The 23452-nt window shown below is 44.9% G+C and overlaps 1 protein-coding gene across 2 annotated transcripts; it reads right to left on the bottom strand.

Moving 5' to 3' along the window:
* Positions 1-3503: 3503 nt before the first annotated feature.
* On the bottom strand, positions 3504-22061 carry stard13a (StAR related lipid transfer domain containing 13a). Of its 2 annotated transcripts, none has more exons than XM_084565398.1 (14): positions 21071-22061; positions 14225-14296; positions 13176-13257; positions 11926-11989; positions 10423-11738; positions 9454-9624; positions 8347-8506; positions 8000-8198; positions 7442-7655; positions 6944-7058; positions 6268-6519; positions 5864-6081; positions 5597-5773; positions 3504-5503 (listed from the first exon to the last, which is right to left on the bottom strand). In XM_084565398.1, the coding sequence occupies exons 1-14, from the start codon at positions 21588-21590 to the stop codon at positions 5386-5388; spliced, it is 3678 nt and encodes a 1225-aa protein (XP_084421524.1). In that variant the 5' UTR covers positions 21591-22061; the 3' UTR covers positions 3504-5385. The 2 variants fall into 2 exon arrangements, with proteins under 2 accessions (XP_084421524.1, XP_084421525.1); XM_084565399.1 differs by lacking the exon at positions 21071-22061 and adding an exon at positions 15658-16100.
* Between the last annotated feature and the right edge of the window lie 1391 nt (positions 22062-23452).

Below are 23452 nucleotides of genomic sequence, written 5' to 3'. Positions count from 1 at the left end.
GCCTCATCGGGCGCTGTAATAAATCCGTTGCTTGTTCTCAGTGTGGTCAGCTTTGCTATGCACTCGGATAATTTAGATAAAAGTGCAAGGCACAGATTCAAGTTCGCTGTATATCTGCAGTCGTGCAGGAACTAAGTTATCATCGTATTTTCTGTAGGCCTCATCTCCTACTAAAAACATTCTTATGAGTATTACTTTCTTTAAATAGAATAAAACTGGCCATCTGAAAAAAAAAACAAATTAAATGTTGCTTAACCAAATTTAAACGTGTCCTTAACTATTCTTAACACTTTTATTATGGATCTTCCAATGTCATGCTCGGATTTGTAAAGAATTGTCATGGATAACCCAAGTACAATTTAAAATTGTGGAAAAAAAACACTGTAAATCTCTGTCTGTTTGGATATCTGTGCTACTCACAGGGCAAAATTTGGACAGAAACGTTCTAACGTAACACGAGTAACTCTTCTTTTGAGGCATTTCGTTGAGAAAGTGTAGGGGATCGTGAGAGTGACAAAACTTTTAACTAGGAAAAAAATAAATGTATTAACATAGAATTTAAATAAAAAAAGTGAAACCCTCCAAACTCTGTAAACATCAGTACAACATGCTTTCGAGAAGTAGGTCCAAGGGAGAGAGAAAACACCCAAAAAACGCAAAAAAAAATCCATGGTAAGAAGCACATACTTTTTGTCCAATTTAATTTTGCCCAACAATTTTTGTCATGGGTTCTCTCCGGGTACTCCAGCTTCCTCCCACCGTCCAAAGACATGCTAGTTAAGTTCATTGGTGATTCTAAATTGGCCATAGGTGTGCATGTGAGTGTGAATGGTTGTCTGTCTCTCTGTGTTAGCCCTGCGATAGACTGGAGACCTGTCCAGGGTGTACGCTGCCTCTCGCCCGATGACAGCTGGGATAGGCTCTAGCAGACCCCGCGACCCTTCACAGGAACAAGCGGTTACAGAAGATGAATGAAGATGAATGAATTTTTGTCATTAAAGGACCAGTGTGTGGGACTTGGTGACATCTAGTGGCGGGGTTACAGTTTGCAACCAACAGAATACCCAAATGTAAAATGTCAATATAAATATCATGAAGAGCCAGTCTAATGTAGAAACATGGCTGGCTAGATGTGGCTGTTATAATAAATACAATCTCACAATGCATACTGTATTTGATTTCTGAAAAAAAAATCCCTTTAAATCCTTTACTTTTTCATTACATTCTTTATAATATGTAAATCCCAGGTTGTACATTCAAGGATACTGTACACGCAACTGCCAACATGGTCTCATTAATAATTCATTCACGGGATAATTTATTCATTAATGACCTTATCATGGTTGTCAGGAAGAAGACAGTGGATTATCCGGTCTCAGAGGACATACATCTGTTTCCTCTGTCTTTCTCACTCTCCTTGTTCAGTGTTCTTAATGTGTACGTAAAGAGCAACGACATTAAACATCCAGAGAGTCCACTACGGAGTTCTTGGGTTGGGGTAAATGATTACATAGATCTCTTTAAAGTCTGGAGGAGAGATATTTATTCGGATCTTGTTATTTGGGACTGTTCACTCGAGAATTATACGAGTGTTAACCATTGCTCTAACAGTAAGTCTTAAATAAAATATACATTAAAGAAAAGATAGAAAAATCCTCAATAATTGTGTGACACACACAAGTGATTTGATTTTTTTTTAAGGTTTAATTTTACACCATCAAGTTTTAGAAAAAAGTGCACTCAAGCACTTAGTGCACAGGCTTTAAAGTAGGACTTTTCTGCATACAGACCTCACATAGAAAAATGAATATTGAATTGAATGATGAAAGCTTCTGTGCATTTTGGAGTATGTTAGATAACCAAAATGTATACGTTAATATTTTATTTTATTTAAATAATTTAACACAGACTTTTGGCTGAAACGGGTTTCTTCAACGTATACAGATTTATAAGTGTATGGTGCAATAATTAAACTAAACTAAATATTGTCACCGACGTCAATATGCCAGGTTTAGGTTTAGTTGGATATCGCAATGACTGTGCAGTTTAAAGTGATGCTAAAAATAGCATGTGTCAAAATATGTACACAGTCTTGGGTCAAAACTCAGACAAATCCGAACATGATGCACACATGTCAAGATAAGATTTGACTTACATTTCCGGATGATTTCATCTGATAGTGTCTCCTTAGTCCATCGTAAATAAACGTCCTTAAATCCTCTTGAAAACATTTGGGGAAAAAAGATGTTCCTCACCGACTGTCCAGAACTTGCCTGAGAATTACCAGGTTTTAAAAAATTTCTTCGGAATCAAAGTAATTCAGCTACATCTATCTGTACATCCACTAGCATACTGGAATTATGAACTGCTTAAAGATAATTCGGCATACTTTTAATTGTGCCAATTTGTCAAAATTTAAAAACACAGACTAATACACGTGGTAAAGTCGCAAACAAACTGACTCAATGGCGACTTCGTTTTCTTTTTAAATCCCCTACAGTTATGGGAACTGCAATGTATGATATATGTGTATAATGTAATTATCCTATGCTGAACACCTAACATGGATACACAAATAAAAAATAAAAGTAAGCATCTTAAAACTGTCTCATATAATCGGATTTCCTCGTCAAGGGAAGTAACTTGAGATGCACTTCCTGTATTCTCCAGTAGGGGTCCCCCTCATCTTTTTTTCAGGGTCATTTTATGTGAAAGAACATTGATGCTATTTTAAATCGCTGCATTTTCTCTGCACATGTTGACAGCTATCAATCCATATAAAATATTTTGCACAGATCATGTTTTCATTTTCAGCATTAGCTTAGCCCTGTGTGACTCCAAGAAAACATCACTGGCACAAAATGGATTCATGGGAAAAATCAATGCTTGATTCACCTTAGAATTTCTTTGCAAAGTGTAATTTGCACCACGATGTTCCTCATTTGTCAAAGCCAGTGCAGCTAAAGTGCACCCGCTGAGCAGAGGATCATTGGCATTCAGGAGCCGTAACCGTGCGTCCCACTTTCTAGATAAAACCACTGACATGTTAAATGAGGTAGAAGTTGTTCCTGTGTTGTCACAAGGCTCGCAGGCACCCTGACTCACATGGAGGTCGGCGGAGAGGAGCGTCTTTATTCAGACACCTTTATCGTCCTCTGCGAGAGCCCCCACCTAACACGGCTGAGTAGGTAAATGTGATTGAGTATTGATCTGACCACTGGAGCTTTAGTTTTCGCCCATTACTTAAAAGGACACATGGAGAGAAAAGTGGAAAAGTCCTTAGGGAGAGTCCCCAGATGCTCTGAAGACTCTTCATTCACTCAGTAGTCTAAAAATATGTTGCATGGCACACTTACCAGATTCAGAGGGGCAACAGCACCTCTCAATGGGCACAAGAACCCATGACAAGGAAAACGTCATACATGGATTTACTGTGATTCTCGCAATGATGCCTTGTAATATTAAAATACATTTTCACAAACTGAGCACTGTGTGTATTTTGTTTTAGATTTTTATTCTCTTCTTTAGAAACAATGGTTCTATTTTCTGTCAGAAATAACCAAGCATAAATCACCCTGGTCTCAGCTACTCAGCTAAATTTGGAGCCTCTCCACGCACAGTCAAAGGCTCGCGTCAGAGTCATTCACTCTTATGTCTGTCATTTTGTCTCTCTCATTCACACATATTTACACAAACACACACACACACATGCTGTTTCCCAGCAAACAGCTTTCAAGCAGGATTACGGTGGCACTGTGGAGATATCATTTCATAGCAACACCATAGCAACGCTGCCTACAGCCGAAAAAAAACAACAAAAAAAACAAAAAACAAAGCCAAGGCGATGCCAGGGCAGAGCAAGCTTTAGTCTGCTATTGCTTTAAGTAGGGTGGCGTGTGGAAAGTTTCACATTTCAGCATATCAATATGATAGGAGGACCCTGAAAAACTATGATGTTTGATCTGCCGTCACAGAAAGCATTGCAGTTATTTACAATACAGGCTGTACATATATTTAAACTGCAGAAACACGGGCATAACCATGCACACACACGCATACACGCAGAATTTCCAACATGCTTCCCAGAAGCAGTGAAATGGTCACATGTCTTAGACATCGTATAACATGACAGCAAAAAAAACAAAAAAACAATACCATATACATAGATATAATGACAATAATAACTTTAAAATGGCATTTCCTATTTTTTTTGTTTTTTGTTTTTTTTTAGATAAGATTAACACTGAAAATAATGACAGAGAACTAAATCAACACCACGTATCCAAAGCACATTTATGGACCCGGTGAGTGTTTCCCCTTGATGTGATTCAGATCCCTCCTTGTCTTCCTGAAGCTAGCGCACGTTTCACAACACGGTGCCGACATGTAGCCATGGTGTACTGGTAGAGGTTTTTGTATCGTTACAGTATCTATGGAACACATTATAATAACAGCGTACTATAAATGTTGATGAGTGAGTGAACAGGTTTGCAGAAGGTGCAAATAAGCTAATCAGGGAGCTCCAGTTGGAATTGTTAATACATTAATCAGTCCATAATGTGGATTTGATCTCCAGATATTGTGATAGTGTCGTGTGTGTGACGTTTACCGTGATAAAAGCTGATCAGGCTTTTACTCAAGAGTAAATTGTGGAAGAAAAAACAAATATTAGCTTCAACCAAATCTGTCACGCGTATTAGACGTGACATTTTAAAGACACAGTTTGGATAGATTTCTAAAAATAATTAATACTATGAGCAAACTTTATGCAGTTAGATAGTGAATATACTCCAAATTAGTTATGAGTATGTGTTTGTTTCAGATAGATACTCTATTACAATAGCTACTGAAGTGATATTTATTCACGAAGTTGTTGCAGATTAAATGTTAACCACTGCAGCAGCCATCGCATGTTCAAACCTGCTGTTGGTGCCTGTTTTATTGGATCATGTTTTTGGTAAAATATTGGATAATACGATGGGGATTTGAACCAGATCAATAAAAAGTGAAAATAGTTTCTGACTACACAACCTCATCCTTCCAGTAATTATGAGAAACATCAATGGCTTTTCAAAGAAGCTGATATTACCTGCTTAGGCTGAAAATAGCTCTGTTATTCAAGAAAATGGCTTGGAAGATGATCATTTCTGAAATAAATAAGCGTTGATATGTTGTTAACAGACACCTGACAAAATGATGAAAAACACTCTTTCCTTCTGTGTGTGTGTGTGTCCCCCCCGTATTGCAGTATGGCACAGTAAAGCTCCTCGTGGCTCGGCACTGTGAAAAAACACTAAAGTCCAATGCATGAATGAATACTCTCACTGGTTCTCAGGTACAGCTGCTCTGGTAGTGTGACCCAAAATAGAGCTCGAGATCTGGGGTTCAGTTCTTGGCCTCGGGGCTCGTCTGATCAAAAGGGAGAAATGACGAGCGTATCCTCAGGGCTTCGTTGACGCACAGGTGACCAAATGTCTTGTTGTACCATTCTGGAGATCTTCCCCTGCAACAAGAAACACGAGTAACACACTTTTAATGACTGCAGCGTGGATTAAAACCGTGATTATGAATAAAATCACTTGAAGTCCAGCCGTACCTGAGGTCCACTCTGGAGATATGCGTGAGCCTGGTCCTCCCTGTCCCGCAAGGCTCGAGGAGGTACTGCGACTCCAACACGACCCCCCTCACTGCTCCCATGCGCGGGCTGTCGTCGTGTTCGACAGACGCACAGACCAGCGCGCAGGAGCCTTTGCACAAATCCGTACGCCACGTTCTGAAGAGACAGAGAGGCAAAAGAAGTGAGTCAAGTCAAACATTTCAGGCAGGAATGCAAATAATTCTCTCTAATTGAAGTCACCCTGACCTTAGTACCACATAGTCACAGCTGGGTTGAGGCACCATGTTGCAGCAAGAGTACTGGTACACGTCCGTCTGTTTGTCCAGCGTCTCCAGAATCTTCTCCTGCCGTAGTTCACTCTGCCACAGGGGGCGCTCTCTCAGCAGCCGCTGCAGCACCTCCGTGGGAGCCGCCGACACCTCAACAGACACTCGCCACCGCCTTAGAGGGTTACCATCTCCCACCTTACGCATTAGGAGAAAACATTTGCAGACATAAAGGTGTGTACCAAAGAAGACTTTCTACAGGTTTCTACTTTAGCTGCGCTTCCTGTGTTCACAACAGGAGATTTTAAAATTCCCAGTGTGCTCTACTTTTTTCTTGCCCTTTTCAAACTTTCATGATATTCTAGAAATCCAACGACTGCACACCTTCTTAAATGCCAGTTCTGCGTGGTCAGTAGTGGAGCGAGACACCCAGCCTTTGCTCTTATCTTTGGCCTCCTTCAGCAGGTTCTGGATCAGCCTTTCCAGGTGCACGTGATAAGACCCTTCCTCGTACTCCTCCTCCTCGTCCTCGTCCACTTCCTCCTCGTGAGCCTTGCAGAGCTCGTCCAGCGGGGGCACCATCAGCTCGGCCTCCATGTAGGAGTTACGCGACTGGGTCACCATTTCCTCTGGGATCTGGGGAACAGCGGGAGAACGTGCATCAGACCACATCGCACCACGTCAGCTCGGGGCCTAAATACTGTCGAGTTTAGAGCAGAAAATAAGCCGTGCAGTAAAACTAAAAGCAACGTTGCAAGTGCACAAAGAGTCGAGGATTCTTGCTTCCACAAAAACTCTTTGAAACATACTAAAAAAAAATAAAATAAAGTCTGTTTATCTTCGTCCCTGACAGCAGCAGTTCGTTGTGCGCTGACAGCTTCAAGGTAACAATGATATACAGTTTAAGCAATGAGCTCATAAAACTCAATTATAACACGGCCTTGAATAATAACAGAGCAGCAGGGGAAACCTCCGTCAGCTTCGTGTTCGTCTGGTAAAGTCATACATAAAGATGAAGTCACGCATTCTTTGAACACCCGGTGGTGTGTCTGACGCTGACCTGAAAAAGACGCTGGCACTCGGTGATCATGTGCGTCAGGCCCTGAGTGGCAGCCAAGTTCTCGCTCAGGTCTTTCTGATCCGGACGGCCTGTAGTGTACTTCTTCTGGATTGACCTAGAGGAATAGTGATTATACATTATTATACTGCACGTTTTCAAGGCAAATAAACAAGTAAGAAAAGTTGTATTTATTCTCCAATGTTACATTTTAATGATTACATGAAGATGTTTTTTTAAAGAGAGGCGTAACGTAGATAACGTGGCACTAAATTAACATCTAAACTGAATCGATGTTGTAATTTATTTCTCACGACAGAAGCAATTTTTTTCCCCCTAATTAATAATTTGCATTTTTAGTAGGTCTGCCTAAATGTTTATAATAATAACACACTTTCATTATTGAGTTGCACGCATCGTCGATCTCAATGATTAAAGTGTGGCTATTATCATCGAGTTCCCTGCACAAGCATCAGCGTGCTCATCGGTGCATACGCGCACCTGGGCGACAGCGTCTCATTCTTCAGGATGCTGAGGTGGAACAGCGACGGCCCCAGGCAGACGGCAAGGTTCATCGGCGTCATCTGGTTCTCCTCCACCAGGGAAGTGACATCACGCAGGAAGTAGAGCAACGCCTGCAGAACCTCCCGGTTCTCATCGGGCATCAGCAAAATGGCCGCTCTCACCGCTTGTAACCTCTGCTCTTTTGGGACATCTAAAGAAAGAGGAAGTAGGAACGAGCATGAATGATGGACCGAATATTCAAGTTAAAATCTACATTTTATAAGGAACGCTGTACATAAAAGGTATAAAACGGTTACTGTTAGTGAGATATTAAAGCTGCTCATTTGTTAGTTGCTACACTGCTACAAATTTCTGTGTTAATTAACTGGTTGGCACTATCACCATGCACTCAAATTATCTCCTTGGCCGGAGTTCATGAGAAAACATGCACAAGATTACACACACAGTTTGCTCCTGCATTCACTCGGGCCAGTTTAATCATTAAAACCGTTTGCAGTCACATCTTCAGAACCACGCGCCTCTCGGGGGCCTTACACTGGTAAATGTGCAGGAAGGTTTCCCCCAGCTTGCTCGTTAGCAGCGGCTCGGGCAGGTCCCTGAAGAACTGTTTGACCATGTCGGCCACGTCGTAAGCTGACTGGTCCTCGTAGCTCACAGAGTCAGGGGACAGCTCACACTGCTGCCTCAGTGCTTGAATGCGAGACTTCACGCCGGACTTACGGAACAGTCCCACCTGAGAGAAGAACGTGGTAAAGACGGGGGAAGGGGAGGGATGGAAAGCAAACAGGTAAGATTTAAGCTGTGCGCCAGCTGCCAACCAACATCGGCACTATGAGCAGGAAATGCGGAGACTCTAATCCGGTCTCATTAAGTTTTCTAACCTGGTCCAGACAATGTGTTCTGAGGTGGCTGAGGGCCTGTTGTAAACACAGAGGGAGAGGGAAACCACAGCGCTGGACATGGACGATGAGGGGAACACCAAACACACTCTTCTCTTTGTAGTCCGGCACCTTCATGCGCTTCATAAACTTAGGCACAGACCTTGGAGCGATAGACAGAAAACAATTAGGGAAGTGTGTGGGAGAAAAGAGTGGCCTGTGCTTTCATTATCTCCGTCTCCATGTGGATGCCGGTCGACAGAGTTTTTCCTCCTGGGGATCGTAAAAACGAGCAGGACCGGACGTTAACGACACAAGGGCACGCTTGTGTTTGAGACGAGACTGATGGCGTGCAGTGCGTGGCTGAGAATGCACAAACCCATTGATGTTATGGTTTTTAAAACATGCATGAAGGTGTTGATTGCGCATAAGGTCCTGCTGTTTCAGCTCTACTGTAGAGTTGAAGGGAGCAGTAAAAAACTGTCACACATATACAACATACTCTGTCACATAGGACACAACAGGAAGTTAGCTCATTTGTAATACACCCATCAGGCATAACATTATGACCACCATTCTAATATTGTGTAGGTCTCCCTTGTGCCTCCGAAACAGTTGTGACTCATCAGAGAATGGACATGGGCCTTCTGAGGGTGTCCTGTGGTGTCTGGTAACAGGATGTTGTTAGTGGGGGCATTTGGGTCCTATGGGTTGAGGGGAGGGTCCTCTGTGGATCATCCCACAGATACTTGATCAGTTTGGGATCTAGTGAATTTGGAGGCCAGGTCAACACCTTGTGCTGTTCTTCATGCTTTTTTGAGTTGTTCCTAAACCGTTTTTGTGTGTGTCTGTGTCAAGCTGCATCCTGCTGAGGACGGCTGCTGCCATCAAGGAGTGTCATTGCTATGGGGTGGGGGTGCCTGGTCTGGTCTGGTCTAGGTGGGTGCTACATGTCTAAGTAACATCCACATGAATGCCAGGTCCAAAAGTTTCCCAGCAGAACACTGAACTGTCACACGATGGTCACTGTTTTTACTTCTCCTGTCAGTGGTCTTAATGTTGTGCCTGATCGGTGTAGGAATTTAAGTACTTGTGAGTGTGTGTACCCACCACGTCCAGCCATGTTTATTAGACATCGAGTACTTCTCCATGATGGCAGTGAGGCGGAGCAAGGAAAACTTCTGCAGCAGGCTGAGCTGTCCCGCTGACTGGCTGCTGATCAGCAGTGACGACGCCGGCTGGTTGAGATGATCGGACGTTCTGAAACTGGGCCAACGTAGACTGGGATGGGAGGAAGAGTAGTAAACCAGCAAACAATGAGAGGCGGTGAGACATAGACAGACAAGATAGACATGTTTTGCAGACAAAACATAGACAGTAACAACAGGTGCCCACATTAGTGTATAGTAAAATCTGATTTTGCTTCTTGTAGTTATTCGTACTTTCATACACAACCTGAAGAGAGTTGTTTCCAAATCAAATTCACTGTAGACAAGTCCTTCTGTCCCTCCTCTGGAGCTTAACAACGTTGGAGGGGACACAAAATGAGGGCATTGGTGCCATAAAGACTGCAACTTTCAAGGTAACCAGTTAATTTGTTCAACTCAGACTGCTTATTTTAAGTTCAGAGAATCTGAGCAGTTTATTTTGTCCCCTATCCCTCTATGTTTAAGGATGAAGCTCACAATGGTTGGTATGAAGAGAATAAAAGATTACAGTCGGCAAAAGTTATTTCAGTATCCACGAGGGCACTGAAACCTATTCTTTATAGGTTTACAGGCCAACAGCCACAGTTTTCCTGAGTGTGGAATGATCTGTTTTGCTTGCATTACTCCAAATAAGGTGTTTCAGGTGATCAGATTAAAATCTTGGCTTGTTTACAACCAGCATGACTGACTGCTTGTTTTTCGTATTGTTGGGCTTTGTTGTCGTGGTGTCGGCACGTTCCAAGATCTCAGCGATTACCATGGTGAGTGCAGTGTTATTATAAACTATTAAAATTAGAGCCAAAACTGTAAAAACAAGGCCCACGTTGTAATAAACCATAATTATCCTTTAAATACCTGAACAGCTACTCACCGAGGTCTTGTCAGGGAGGCCCCGACTCCCGAGTCCCGCCTCTCCCGACTGGTCCCTGTTGAATCCGTGTCATTCAAGGAGACGCCATCTCTCTCCCCTTCACTGGGGGTGGTCCTGCCTTCCCCTTCCTCCCCCTCCTCCCCTGCTTCCCCCTCGGGCAGCACGCTGCGACTCCAGTGGTCCACAATTTGCTGTAAACCACTCACGTGCTGGATAATGTCGTCCAGGTGCGGAAACAGGTTGTCCTCTTTCTCCAAGTCCAGCAGGTCTCCTGTGCTGGCGTACAGGTGGGAGCCCGGCACGTTGTCGTAAACACTCACCCTGCTGCCCCGTGGCGCTCCAGGACAGGGGGGTTTGGACAAAGGTTTACCTGACCACGGTTCACCAAGGCCATTGTCAGGTAGAGAATTTTGGACATGACTGTGGGGGCCATTTCTGTCACTTTGGGAAGGCGCCAGGCTTTCTATGGATAAGGCTTTCGGAAAGGTGCCCGGTTTATGGTCTTTGGGGATGTGAATGAGGAGATTTTCATATGAGTGAAATTGGTTTCTGCCAAACTGGTTCTGACCATCAGTTCTCTTACCCTGAGAAGGCAACTCCATATCCTCCAGATACACGCTGCTTCTCTTGCTGGCAGTGCGGGGTTTTGTACATGCTGGCTCCTTCACACTGGGCAGGAGGGTCTCGTTGCTAGGGCTCACACTCACTGAGGACTGGTCTGTACAGTCCTTGCTAAGGGAGACGGCGGAAGTGTCTTCATCAGCTTGGAGGTCGTGTTTAGGGCTTTGCTCTAATTGGCTGATAGGAGTACACTGGAGCATCTGCAGTGCCTGAGGCTCCTCCCCCTGCAACACCGGCCCGCTGATCACCAGCGGCGGCCTTCGACTTGAGCTTTTCCGCCTCGTCGACGGCCCCCAGGTACGCATTAATTCCATCCTACGCAAAAACTCTTTGGCTTTATTCCGCCCTCCTTGCCCGTGGCGGCTGCTCTTGATCGGCAGGGAGTTGTAGTGCGGAAGATCCCTGGGCGGCTGATAGGAGGCGGAGAGGGACGCCATAGATATAGAGTCAGGCATGGCAGAGGTGGAGTCCTCGCTGTGGAGCGAGGAGATTTCAGTGATCTCCTGCTCGCTCAGGTCCGTCAGCACGCTCTCACTGCTCACGGTGCTGTGCAGACCCTCCCCCTGACCCGTCGGGCTGCTCTCGTTGGTGCTGTCCAACAGGAAGTCTTGTAGGCGAGACCAGCGTCGGCTGCTCCACTCGAACGTCCACCTTTTACTGATAGCCATTGGGTCATCTTCATCAGAGTCATCACCCTGTGGAAGGACACGTATTAGGTAAATGTTTTCTATTAAAAAACGCAATACAGAGTCACAAGATCCCCTTTAGGTTGTGTTCGAAAACTAACACTGGGATTTCTGCACTTCATGGTACAATAGAAGAGTTTCTAAAGAAGCAGACACCAAACATTTTAAACATGTATATAAGTAATTACTGACTTACTTTCTTCTTGGGGTGGCTGACATCCAGTTTCATGGAGGCACACTTGTTCAGAGTATTCAGACGCCTGCAACACACACATCCACACAGTCACATGCTAAACTAGACAGGCTCGTAGACTGGCTCTGTTCTGTCTGCTGCTGTGTGTAACACTGCTCCCTTTCACTGTCTCACTTTTCTCCACCACCTTATCCTTATCCTCCTTCCTCTGACTCTCCTCCTTCACCCTTCCTTCTTGTTCCTCCCTCTCACTCCTCTAAAAACCCGATCCTCACCCTCGAGGAGCGCATTTTCTCCCCAAAACACAGCCAGCTCCTCCTCCCCTCCACTTTCCTCCTTCTTTCCCTTCATCTGCCTCCGCGTCCTCAACCCGCCCTCCCGGAGGAAAGCCTGCTAACCCGATCGCTGTCTCCACCTTCCGCATTCTGCGCGACGGGATGTGAAGAGCGGCTTGTTAGGGAGGTGGTGTCTGTGTTTGTGCCTTTCAAGATGGGATCATTAAAAGCATGTTTCGGGGCCCGTGGCCTCTGTCATTTGAAGGCCTCTAACAACACAATAGGGAACTGTCCTTTGTATGTATCAGCCACAACAATACCAACGGCCTTATACAATATGCATCGTTGCAGGCGTGAGTATGTAATTTAAAATATAAACAGTGCATTATGAGTGTGATTTAGTGCTTCTAAGACGGTTCTCATAGCTGTCAGGAATCACTAACGGTATAATTACCACACCCATACACATTGGAGAGGTGGGGGTGAGCAGCGAAAAGAGGATAAGATAAGAGGTGGGGGAAATGTGCTGGTGCAAGCAAGGAAAACTTCAATGAGAAAGAAATAAGAGATGAGAAAGAGATAGATCACAGAGGTAAGCAAAGAGACTTAAAACACACTCAAAGCCATCTGCTGGAATATTTTGGCACCCCCTCACTGCTTTTCCCCCGTACCCTCACCCGTTCACCCCCTACTATTTTGCCCCCTGAGGGTCTCTCTCCGCTTTGAATGGGAGATCAGAGCGTGGCAGAGGGGAGGGGAGGTGACCAGATCAAAGCCTGGGTGTCTGGGCAGGAGACGTGCATGGGGAGTTCATTAGGGGTCGGGGTCAGACATCTAATGAGTAGCGGTTAGCACCAGGCCGCGGGGACAAGCCACAGTAGTGAACGAGGACGACACGGAAAGGAATCTGAGATTTTCCCAGAGGGTTAAACGCAAACTGGATGGTAAAAGCTCTGTTAGGTGTAAAGTGGTGACTACCGGCACAGAGGCTCCACCAGATCCCGGTCCAAAAAGTCGTGGTCCCTTTTCACGGATGAAATATCAATTGGGAACTGGGAATCTGTGAGAAAAAGACAGAGAGAGAGAGAGAGAACAAGTCTTTAGTTAATGACTGACAGACAGCAGGAGACGGCGGTTTGCTCTGCCGCTTAACTGCTAATGAAATCTGTGGAGTATGGCACAGCTGCCACTGTTAACACTTGTCATTTGCGTTTGAAGTTTACCCGACACACACACACACACACACACACACACAAACCCCAAAATAACTGAAATCCCACACAATACCAACGCTGCAGTGACTCAAGCTTTTTATTTTGGTGATTTCTCTGTGTGTGGTGGCAGACTGCAGGCATGATGTGCGCCCGGGGAGCAGCCGCAGCGCCCGGCATCCAAAACCAGACATTACTGGAGCTCACAGCATTTCTCAGAGAAGAAATATGTGCGTGTGTGTGTGCTGCTAAAGAAGGACTACAGGATTTTAAGAACTACTTCTTAGATTAACGGGGCCGTTTCCTGTTTGCGCTTCAACAGCATGAGACCCGATGATCATCACATGCATAAACGCCTGTAGGTTTTCCAAATAGGTGGGTGGGGAGGACAGAAAGGGTGAAAACTAAAGAAAAGAAGCTGAGAAAGAGGAAGAAACGACGGGCTTTGATGGACGGATGGCTGGAGGAAAAGCGGTGGGCGAGCTGAGGCCGGGGTCCAAGAAGAAAGGTGGAGGAAAGAGGAGAGAAAGAGAAGCTTTGAGAGTCCCAGCAGTGATAACAAGGCCTTTCCCATGACCCCTCCCCTCTGAACAGGACGTGATGCCTGGAAATAGAACGCAGCGGCCCAGAAGACGACGAGATGGAGGGATGGCAGAAGGATGATGGAAAAATAAGGCAGAGGGAGAAAACTAACTAAGCATAGAGAATAAACAATGGGAGAGATTTGACGGAGGAGGTCTTTGTGTGAAGCAAGGCAGCTGGGTGAAAGCTGGACCTTGGCTACTCGGTGTCTGCGTTCGAGTGTGTGTGTTTTACCTTCGTAGAGCTGGGCGTACTGTGGAAATCCCGCTGCTCTCAGCCAATCGCAGGCCTCCTTAGCCTCAATCTCTGTAAAGCAAACAGAAACAGCATGTTGAATTTACACAACTTACTGACCGTGAAGATTTCTTTGGCATTTACTGATCTTTCCTCTATGACAAGAAGCTTTTATCCTATGTATCACGAGAGAAAGTTGTCAAACAAAAAACATCTGGAACTTTGTGATACTGAAATATTATTGTGGAGGAAAGTCCCTCAATTATTGAATTTCCCTCTGAGAGTCACATTGGAACAATACTCCATCCTTAATTATTAAATCTAAATCTAAATTAGATAAATCGAGACATGTAAAGCACCACACTGTATTTGTTATAGTCCCCATCTGAGAATATTGTCGGTACACGGAGGGGGAACATCTCAGAGAATTTATCTTTCCTCTGGGAACTCGCAGGAATGATGAGACTGGGAAAAGCTGGAAATTAGCCAGCGAGGGGACGCACATCGCCTCGAGAAGACAAAGGCAACACACTTCCAACAGTATGTCCACACTTGTGATACACAAGCAGTCGGATTTCAGCTGCTGGTGCATTAATGTAACAGGGTTTACACATGGCACCGCACCCCATTAGGTGCTGCCGCCAGCACCGTGGACGCGTTTTTTATAGAGATTGGTTTTACTGCGTTTTTCCACTAGCATATGTATTGCACAAGCTGCTAAAGTGGCAGTTCTAAAATGTGCACATGTGCGTGTGTTTTCTTTATGAGCAGACACTTATTAAACCGCCGTGCAGCTGCTCTCTGTGCTGACATCGACGACTGAATGATTTGGTGCCGGCGATAACAGACATGAAATGTACATTTACACACACACAACACATACATGTCCAAGTAACTTATCACATAAATTGTGCACAGTGACGGATGGAAAGACCATTAAAGGACAAAATGTGAACAAATAAAACGTGTTGTGAGGTTAAGATGAATATAAACCTGCACAGAAAGTTATTAAAACACAACCCAACAGCAATTTTACTCCCGTATTCTCAGCTCTTAACTCATACCTCTGTCACGGCCCCACTCATTCACTCCCACTTGTCTCATTCACTCATTTAGAGGTGCTGGCACTGACTGGGAAAGACACCACAGAAACACAGAGGACAAAGTTCAGCAGGGCAATAAAAAGCCTCCGTCTTCACCATCAGAGATGAGAACGGCCAGAGGAAACGATCCTGTCGCCGCAGTCCTGCAATTACACCCCTCTTCCAACATTCTCAGCATAGCTCCTCTCTCTAAATCACATGTGATGGAGCGCAAGGGGTAGATCGTAAGAAAAATAAAAAAAAATTTTTGCAGCTCTGAAAATAGAACAGAGAGAAGAGAGAGACAAAGAGAAACTCTAGTGAGAGAGCCTGCAGGGTGAGAAAACTTACTGGATGCCCTCATGGTGCGGCTGATGACATGCCTCTATGTCTTTCCCCTTTGCTCAGAGTGAAGTTCCCTCTCCATCCAGCGGCGCGTCCATTCGCTACTACGCCGATTTTCATCAAACGTTTCTGTGCGTTCCTGCTCGCTGCCTCTCCAGCCCTTGTGTTTACAACTCTGCCTCCCTTTTCCACCCTGCCCCATGCAGGTTTTCCCTTCCCTCTAATTTTCTCCTCAAATTTTTCTCGCAAACTTTCATCCTTGTCAGCATCCACTTACAACATCTCGCTCTTTTTACAACTTTCTCGGTCACACTTTCTTACACTTTCTTCCTTCTATTCTAGTTTCTTTCTTGCCAGTATCTCCTCGTTTCTCCACCCTTTTCTTGCCTCTGAACTCATTCTACAACCTCCTTGCTCTGAACGTCTCTTATCTTAACCCCCCCACAATCTTTCTTCAAACAAAAATACTCCATCACGCGTGTCCTTCATCCATCCGTCTCCTTTGCTTCTTTCACTGAATCCTCCTCATCCCGCTTTGCTCCGACAAGAAGGTGGTAGATGCCATCAACTCAGCATCCTCTTCGTCATTGCCAGAACTGCTGCCGCCCCATCAAGTCCCTACAGGAAGTGGCTAATTTCATCTGGCGCTTGCATCAGCCAGACCCCGGGGTCACAGACTGACAACCGGTGGACGCTAACCTCACATGTCAGCTTAACCTGCCGGCTGGCCGGCAAGGACGCTCTGACCTTGGCGCTTCTCTCTACTGGTTCTCTCTACTCTGTGCCGCACACCAGAGCAATGTGTTCGCACACACACACATACTTCACACACACACCAGCGCAGACGTTTACAGCGGTCCAGATGTTGCCCCCAGTGAGTCAGAGAATGCAAAAAGGATGAGACAGTCAGACAGCTGGGGTGGGGAGGGCAGCCGAGATGGACGGACCCTGTGGGAAAACCGCAGGGAGGAAGACATACCGCACCAGCCGTTTATTTACCGAATGTGAGATTTAAAAATGCTCCAGCTCTTTTTATAGAAACCAGGTGGTGCCGGTGGTGGTGGTGCTGGTGCTGGTTGTGGCTGTGGCGGTGGGGGGCTGATCCAGATGGTGAGGAGGAGATATTACGAGGAAAGGAAGCAGGAAACACTAATTATTCCTGTGTGGCACTAAAATATTGAGAACACATCGGCGAGCCACACCAATGCACAGCTGACGTGTTGCATCATTTACAGTGAACATGGGAGCTGTCAGTTATAGAGTCACATACAACGAGTGAAAACAGTCAACAATTCACTCCTGCTTAACTATGACTGCAGCTATGGTAGAAAACTATAACTCAAACCTTTTACTCGTGACCAATTTTGGCAAAATTATACAATATTGTCAATATTTAATGGTTGATTGCACTAAATGTTGGTGCCACTATATACAAGGAAGATGGTCGGTTCGGGGAGGCAACAGATCACGGCTATATAAAGCGTGAGTCGGTAACCAAGAAGTACTGAGGTGGAGAGGAGACAAAAAGGGGGATTTCGAAACTGCTGCGGTAAAGCTGAGCAGAGTAAACATACTTTCAGCTCAACTACTGCTGCTAGTTTTATGGCAGCTCAGCTGTGGAGATGGTAAGTTATTCACAGACAGAGACATGTCATAGATGGTAAGAATAGCTGCACGGTGCCACTTCTCTTTAGTTCTATAATTTAAGAAAGGCAACAAAACTATAGTTTGTGTGTGCACATATAAAAGTTTGGAGGCCGTAAATGGCTCTTCTGACAGCAAAGTTTGCAAACCCCGTGTATAAGAGTAGAAGATGCGAGGGAAGCTGAAAACCATCATGAGCAACTATAGCCTCATCCTATAAATCACAAATTTAGGAGGCCCTTTCTCACAGACGGCCGTTAGACTCCACAACTCCACGGCACTGACTGAAACTCAGCACACATTGCTCACAGTCAACACAGATATTGCACAAATTTATAAGACGCGTAGAAACTGTATCCTGGCACATGTAAATGTAAAACGCACACATCTCTAATGTCGTATTGTTCTATACTATTCTGTTTCTGTTGTTTCCATTATTTTTAATTTTGATGAATAGGTTTGTGGTCATTTCTTTCGTGATGCTAACTCCTCGTGCTGTTGTGTGTTGATTTTAAAGGTAATCAAAACTTATGAAGCCATGCTAGGCCAGTCTAAATAAACAAACAAAGCGGCATGCTTCGTTACGCCGTATGAATTTGTGCTTTTTGTGTTTCTGCATGAAGACAATGGACGAAGCTCCTGCCAGCATGGGAACAAAGCCCTGCTATTCATCTGGGGAGAATTTAATCAAGAGATTAATTAGTATACAAACATGTTATTAGCGGGCCGCGAAACACCCCCAACTCGCACAGTCAAACGGAGCTAATCCAAGCTGCCCTCCCCTCAGTCTGTTTCATGTCACTACATTCCTGCTGTGGAGAATATATTACAACAGGCGGCGAGCCGCTACTACAGCAGCAGCAGAGGAAGACACAGATGGTATGAGTCTGTGTTTGACTGTGTGTGAATTTGGGCCTCAGTGTGTGGGATAAACGAAGGTAATTTCTTACGTAACAAGGGTGCCAGCGATGTTACATAATACAAGCACCCCGATGTCCTCTAAATAGAAGATTGCCTTTCTTTCTTCCACCTTTCATTTCCTGCCTTTTATCCGACGGCAGTAACCTTGACTTTCTGTCAGTCTTTTCTCAGAGTTATAGCTGCCTACTGCAGGGTCTCAAGGACCCTGAAGTGCCTTGCATGACATCATTTCCTGCACTGAATTTCCCATGCGACCAGAGCGGCATGTGAGCTAAGAACAGCAGCAGGAAGTTCCTGGGCTGAACATGTCAGTGGGACTCAGCTGGGATTACTGTTGGACGCTAAGTGGATAATGAGAGAAAAACTAGAAACCGTTTACAGAGTTATATTTAGATCAGAACTTGTCCATTTGGTCAAACCCCATCAATAACCAGAAGAGAAATAGCAGAGATAAGAGAAGACTATGAGCAGTAATAGTCTACACACGCACGCACATATATATACATATATATACACACAGGATGCCTGGAAAGCAGCCATATTCCCACATACGCTAAACCACTTAGTCCTTCATGTTTAAATGTCAAAAAAAAGAAAAAGAAAAAAGGAGTGTAGGAGACAGAGGAGGAGTGACAGAGAAAGGAAGGGAGGGCGGGATGTTGGAGAGGAATATGTCTTTCCTGTCTCGTGCGGTGCATCTGTGATGATGTCGAGCCCTCAGGAATGCAGTGTAAAACAGAATCAATACTGGCATGAAATCGGTGCAGGTTCAGGCACAGAGTCTCATGTGCTTCACAGGCTGAGGACTGAGGAGTTTTGACAGAGCTGGATATACAATACGACAGAAAGAAAGGATGGACTGCTTCGAGTTAACATTTGACTGTAATTAGCCCTGAGGTTGTGGTGGGTGTCGGTAAAAGGATGAGATAGGATGAGACAATGAGGCTGGAGGTTATGAAGTTGTGCGCTTGGTTGTGTCACTTTCTCTCCAGCAGGGGGCGCTAAAGCGACATGTTACACTTATGCATTTAGATCAGGTTTGATGAAGCGTTTATTATCATCTGTGCAGCCTTTTGGCTTTCTGGCAGATTAACAGGTGATGGTTAGCTTTACTCTGACAGGACAGGCCAATGAGGATTTTCCTTTACTACTTAAAAGGGGAGCTAATTGTTTAAAGGAAAAAAATATCTTAAAAAGTAAAACAAATGCACATTTCCGTGAAAGGAAGGCACAAAGCTTACCGACTAATAAAAATGAAAGGCGTCTGCTTCACAGCTACCACAATTAAACCCAAGTAAAACTAATGAGTCAGCCAAAAATGAAACAATCCAAGTGTGAAGGGGGAAATAATAAATTTGCCAGACATAAAGTCAAAACAGAAAGTGGCTGAACTTTTACGCAGAGCTGAGGGAGTTGCAATATCAGGTGATAACGGACGGTTTAAGAGATGGTGAATAACGATAGCTCAGTTTCGTGAAATTTCTCAGCGAGCCACGACAATGAACCAGCATGAACAAAAGCAGGACCACCCCTAAGTGAAATTGAGCAATCGTTATAGCGCGCCAAGTCAAACTGTGGCGTAAAAGGCCCCTCTGCGCCGTATATGTAGTCATTTTATCTATTCAACAAGGCAAATGCACTTTAACTTGCTTTAAAATGTCTGAATACGAGTAATTACAAATCAAAAAAGACGATCAGATCGGTTTCAGGTTTGGGCGTGGGCTGGGTCACTGGGTCCCTTTTTTTTGTTTATTATTATTTAAGGCGGTCTCACAGTCGACCAGCTATTGACAAGTGGAATTCGACAAAGGTTTCAGTGTGTGTGGGGTGGAGAAAAGAAAAGTTTGTTTTAGAGCATGAAGCCATGAGTGAAAGTCATATAATCACCAAGCACAGGCATGAACCTGCTACATTCCTGCCATATCTTTCCTCATGTATTATTTCATCAAGAGGCTGTAATAACCTAACACAAGATCTGACAAGTTTCTGCTCCAGAACATACGTCACAATAATATGGAACGAAATAATATAACACCTGACATGTGTCAAGGCCACCAACAATGCACCTGGAAATGAACACAGCCAGCACACGCCTCAAAGCCTCCGCCGTGACAACGTTATTCCACTGGACGTTCTGTTCGCTGCCTGGGAAGCGTGGGTCACGTGACAGGAAGCAGGGGAAGGAACCAGTTGGGAAGGTGGGACACAGACCAAAACAATAACACTTTGGTCCTTCATGGTTTGTTATGACTTCCTTTGGATTTATGAAAGGCATCTTTGGAGCAGAAGTGGCTCCATACGTCCGAACTGAGTGAATCCAGAAAGACGTGGGAGCGCTTGTAATGTGAAGTGTGTTACTCTCTTGCCAGTAAAGCATTCTTAAAAAGCTGTGATGAAATCGAAGATAGACGGGTTGCAGCTACAGGGTCTGTGGAAAAGGTCAAATATTAAACAAGGAAGACAGCATCTCCCATGAAAAGGCTGCAATCAGAATCTTCCTTCCCATGTTTTAAAACGGACGCACTTATTTATCAAAGCTTACATTGTTTGAATCTCTTTTCGGTCTCTGAATGGACGGAACAAATGAGCTGCTTGAGTTCATCCACGGGAGAAATTAAAAGCTGGAGGGAAATTCTGGCTTTTTTTAAGGCTTGGCAGTCTTTAAAAATCTACTGAGGAGTTTCATGACCTAGTTTAAACCGACACATGTGGAGGAAAATGTGGGTAAAGTGCATCGACCAATTAAAAATATGTGATTTCTTCATAATTTCTGAAGAGATCATCCAACTCCTACGTCAAATTTGAATTATACGTGTTGCAAAATCAGTCAGCGGTAACTCCTCTCCATATCTACCTTGTGCCAGCTTCCTCAGAAGCTGCTGGCGGGCAATGATGCGTGAGAGGCGCAGGGCAGAGCGCCGTCGCGGGGTGTCACCCAGCCTCAGGTAGTATTCCTGCCCGTCAAGAGTCATGGCCTCCAGACAAGTTGTTTCATTCGTGGCGTCGCCGTCACTCTCGCTGTCGCCCTTGGCGCTTTGATCCATGACGTCATCCATGTCCACACTCCAGCTATCTGTCAGATCAGCACTGTCCTCGGTACAGATAGCGTCAGCAGTCTCCACATCTTCCCCTGGATTGTCGGCAGCAGTTAAAGTGAATGGGTGCGTAGATTTTCCAGTACCTGTGCCACTAGTAACATCCTCATCTTCTGCAGTTTCTGTAGTATTTGCCATTTGCTCCACGTTGTTGTTCACTGCCTCCTGACTCCCTGCAGGATTTGCTCCGTCTGCACCTTCACAGTGTGCTGAGGCAGCCACGCTGTCCACATTCACCGCCCCATCCGTAAAGGTCACACTGCCGTGTACAGCCTCCATAATGCAACGCTTGATTCCTCACGCAGCCGTCCTCACTCTGATGAGTTGTTGTGTGAGCACTCCTTGTGAATTCCTGCCTCTGACATGCCCTCACTGGAAGCCAAATCAGCTCCCCACCCGCCGGCCTCCTCCCTCCGAGTCACCACAGCCGAACAAACGCTCGAGCTTCATCATACCACCTGACTCAGATGACAAGGCTTGTCCCCCACCGCCCCCCACGCGCACACATGCTGACTTCTCAGCTGAGATTGAGATGGGGGGAAGACAAAACTTCCACAAGGTCTTTCCTTCGGTCCACGTGACCAGCAGCCAATGGCCAAAGCGTTCAGGGAACACTGCCTCGTTTCCTGATGTTCTACCACAGAAAAAAACAATTTGGTACATGCCCCGGGCGTGTGAGAGAAGGGCTATATCTGTGATGGCAGATATAATCAGAGTCAGGGATAGGCCTGGAAAAATATACAGTCCCAGCAGATGTATCCCAATGTGAAATGGGAAGGGGCAGAACAATAGAGAGTATGTGGGCGTGTGAGACTGCACTGGGGAAAATATGTAGCAGCAAAACTATTCTTACTTGTGCTGAGTAGGGCTGTAATGTCATTGAGAAATGTTCTCTAGATCCATAAGTTCAAGTTCACGCCACATTACATTTAAGACAACTGATCCAGCACAAATTCATCACTCTGATGTGCTACCCCCCACCCAGATAAGAACACATCCAAACTAAACCGGCCAAGCAGCGGCTGTAGTAAGAAATGCTGATGTGTTCAATGTGTGACGACTGAATGCTGCCATACAGAAACCAAGTTAGTGGACAAATGTATGGAATGCAGCGAGCGACTGGAAGGAGGCGGGAAGTTGTACTTTGACCCAGTTTTTCAGAATAGTGATTTACCAGGACTGGAGGATATAGACGGTCATTTGAATTCATTCTGAGGAGGTGGACGGGGGCCGCACGTGAAAAGTAGGTCACGGCAAAGTCAATTTCAGGTCAGCACACATGCCGGATCTCATAGCAGAGGAGTTCTTACAGAGCAGTCAGCTTTTTTTTGTTTGTTTTTTAATTTCAGTAAGGTGGGAGTGACGGGTGAATTACCCACACACATTATACTCAAACTGTGAATTTCTAAAATAAAAAAAAAACAGTCTGTGAGTGGATTTGATTACACTGCCCTCTTGAGGACTTCTCAGGCATCATCACAACAAGATCTTCACAATTTCTCACTGCGGAGAGGAGGGTTAGTATGAAATGTAACAAAATGGCAAAAGGAAAACCACAACAGTGTACAGGGCACGAAGTTAACTTCCAAACTGATCCAAGCTGGCACAGCAGGCTGGTACAGTAATGTAATCGTGGGCTAAATAGATGCGTGTAACTGGAGTGGAGCAGGGCAGAGCTGTAGTAAGCAGTCAGTAATGCAATAGCTTTCATTCTCGCTCAGGCCAAGACAGGCAGGCAGGTTGTGAAATTGTGTTTAGTTTGAGTCAAAGGTTCAAACTAAAGTTCATTTTTGCCGGGTGTGCATCGTTTCATTCGCATTTCAATTTGCATAACTCTTGAAGAATGTGTCTAGGTCCTAATATAACTGGACATACGTACAGTTTGGCTCGTATTTGTTTGGGCATTGACACATTTTCTGTTCTTTTAGCTTCTGTATTTGAAGGTTAAGAAGTTAAATGTGCTACAGGAGCAAGATCATCACCTGATCTCAACCAATCGTGCTGCATTTCAGTCGCTGAAGACAAAAGGAAAAGCAGAAAGACCAGCGAGCAAACAGCAGCAACAATTGCAGTCACATCCTGTCAAAGTGTGAAAATGGAAGAAGCCCATTATTTGATGATATCTGTTACTTCTAGACGTC

The sequence above is a fragment of the Chelon labrosus genome (genome assembly GCF_963514085.1).
Source record: "Chelon labrosus genome assembly, chromosome: 17".
Taxonomy (NCBI): domain Eukaryota; kingdom Metazoa; phylum Chordata; class Actinopteri; order Mugiliformes; family Mugilidae; genus Chelon; species Chelon labrosus.
Note: the sequence above shows the minus strand (reverse complement) of the source record. Positions and strands in the feature narration are given on the sequence as shown.

Excerpts from the sequence above, each read along its gene's own strand:
- stard13a (XM_084565398.1), bottom strand. The coding sequence starts at position 21,590 with ATGGAGGCTGTACACGGCAGTGTGACCTTTACGGATGGGGCGGTGAAT. Across the intron at positions 11,990-13,175 it reads CTGGTGGAGCCTCTGTGCCG|GCGTCTGAATACTCTGAACA; the intron begins GTAGTCACCACT and ends TGTGTGTTGCAG. Across the intron at positions 9,625-10,422 it reads GCCTCCCTGACAAGACCTCG|TCTACGTTGGCCCAGTTTCA; the intron begins GTGAGTAGCTGT and ends CTCCCATCCCAG.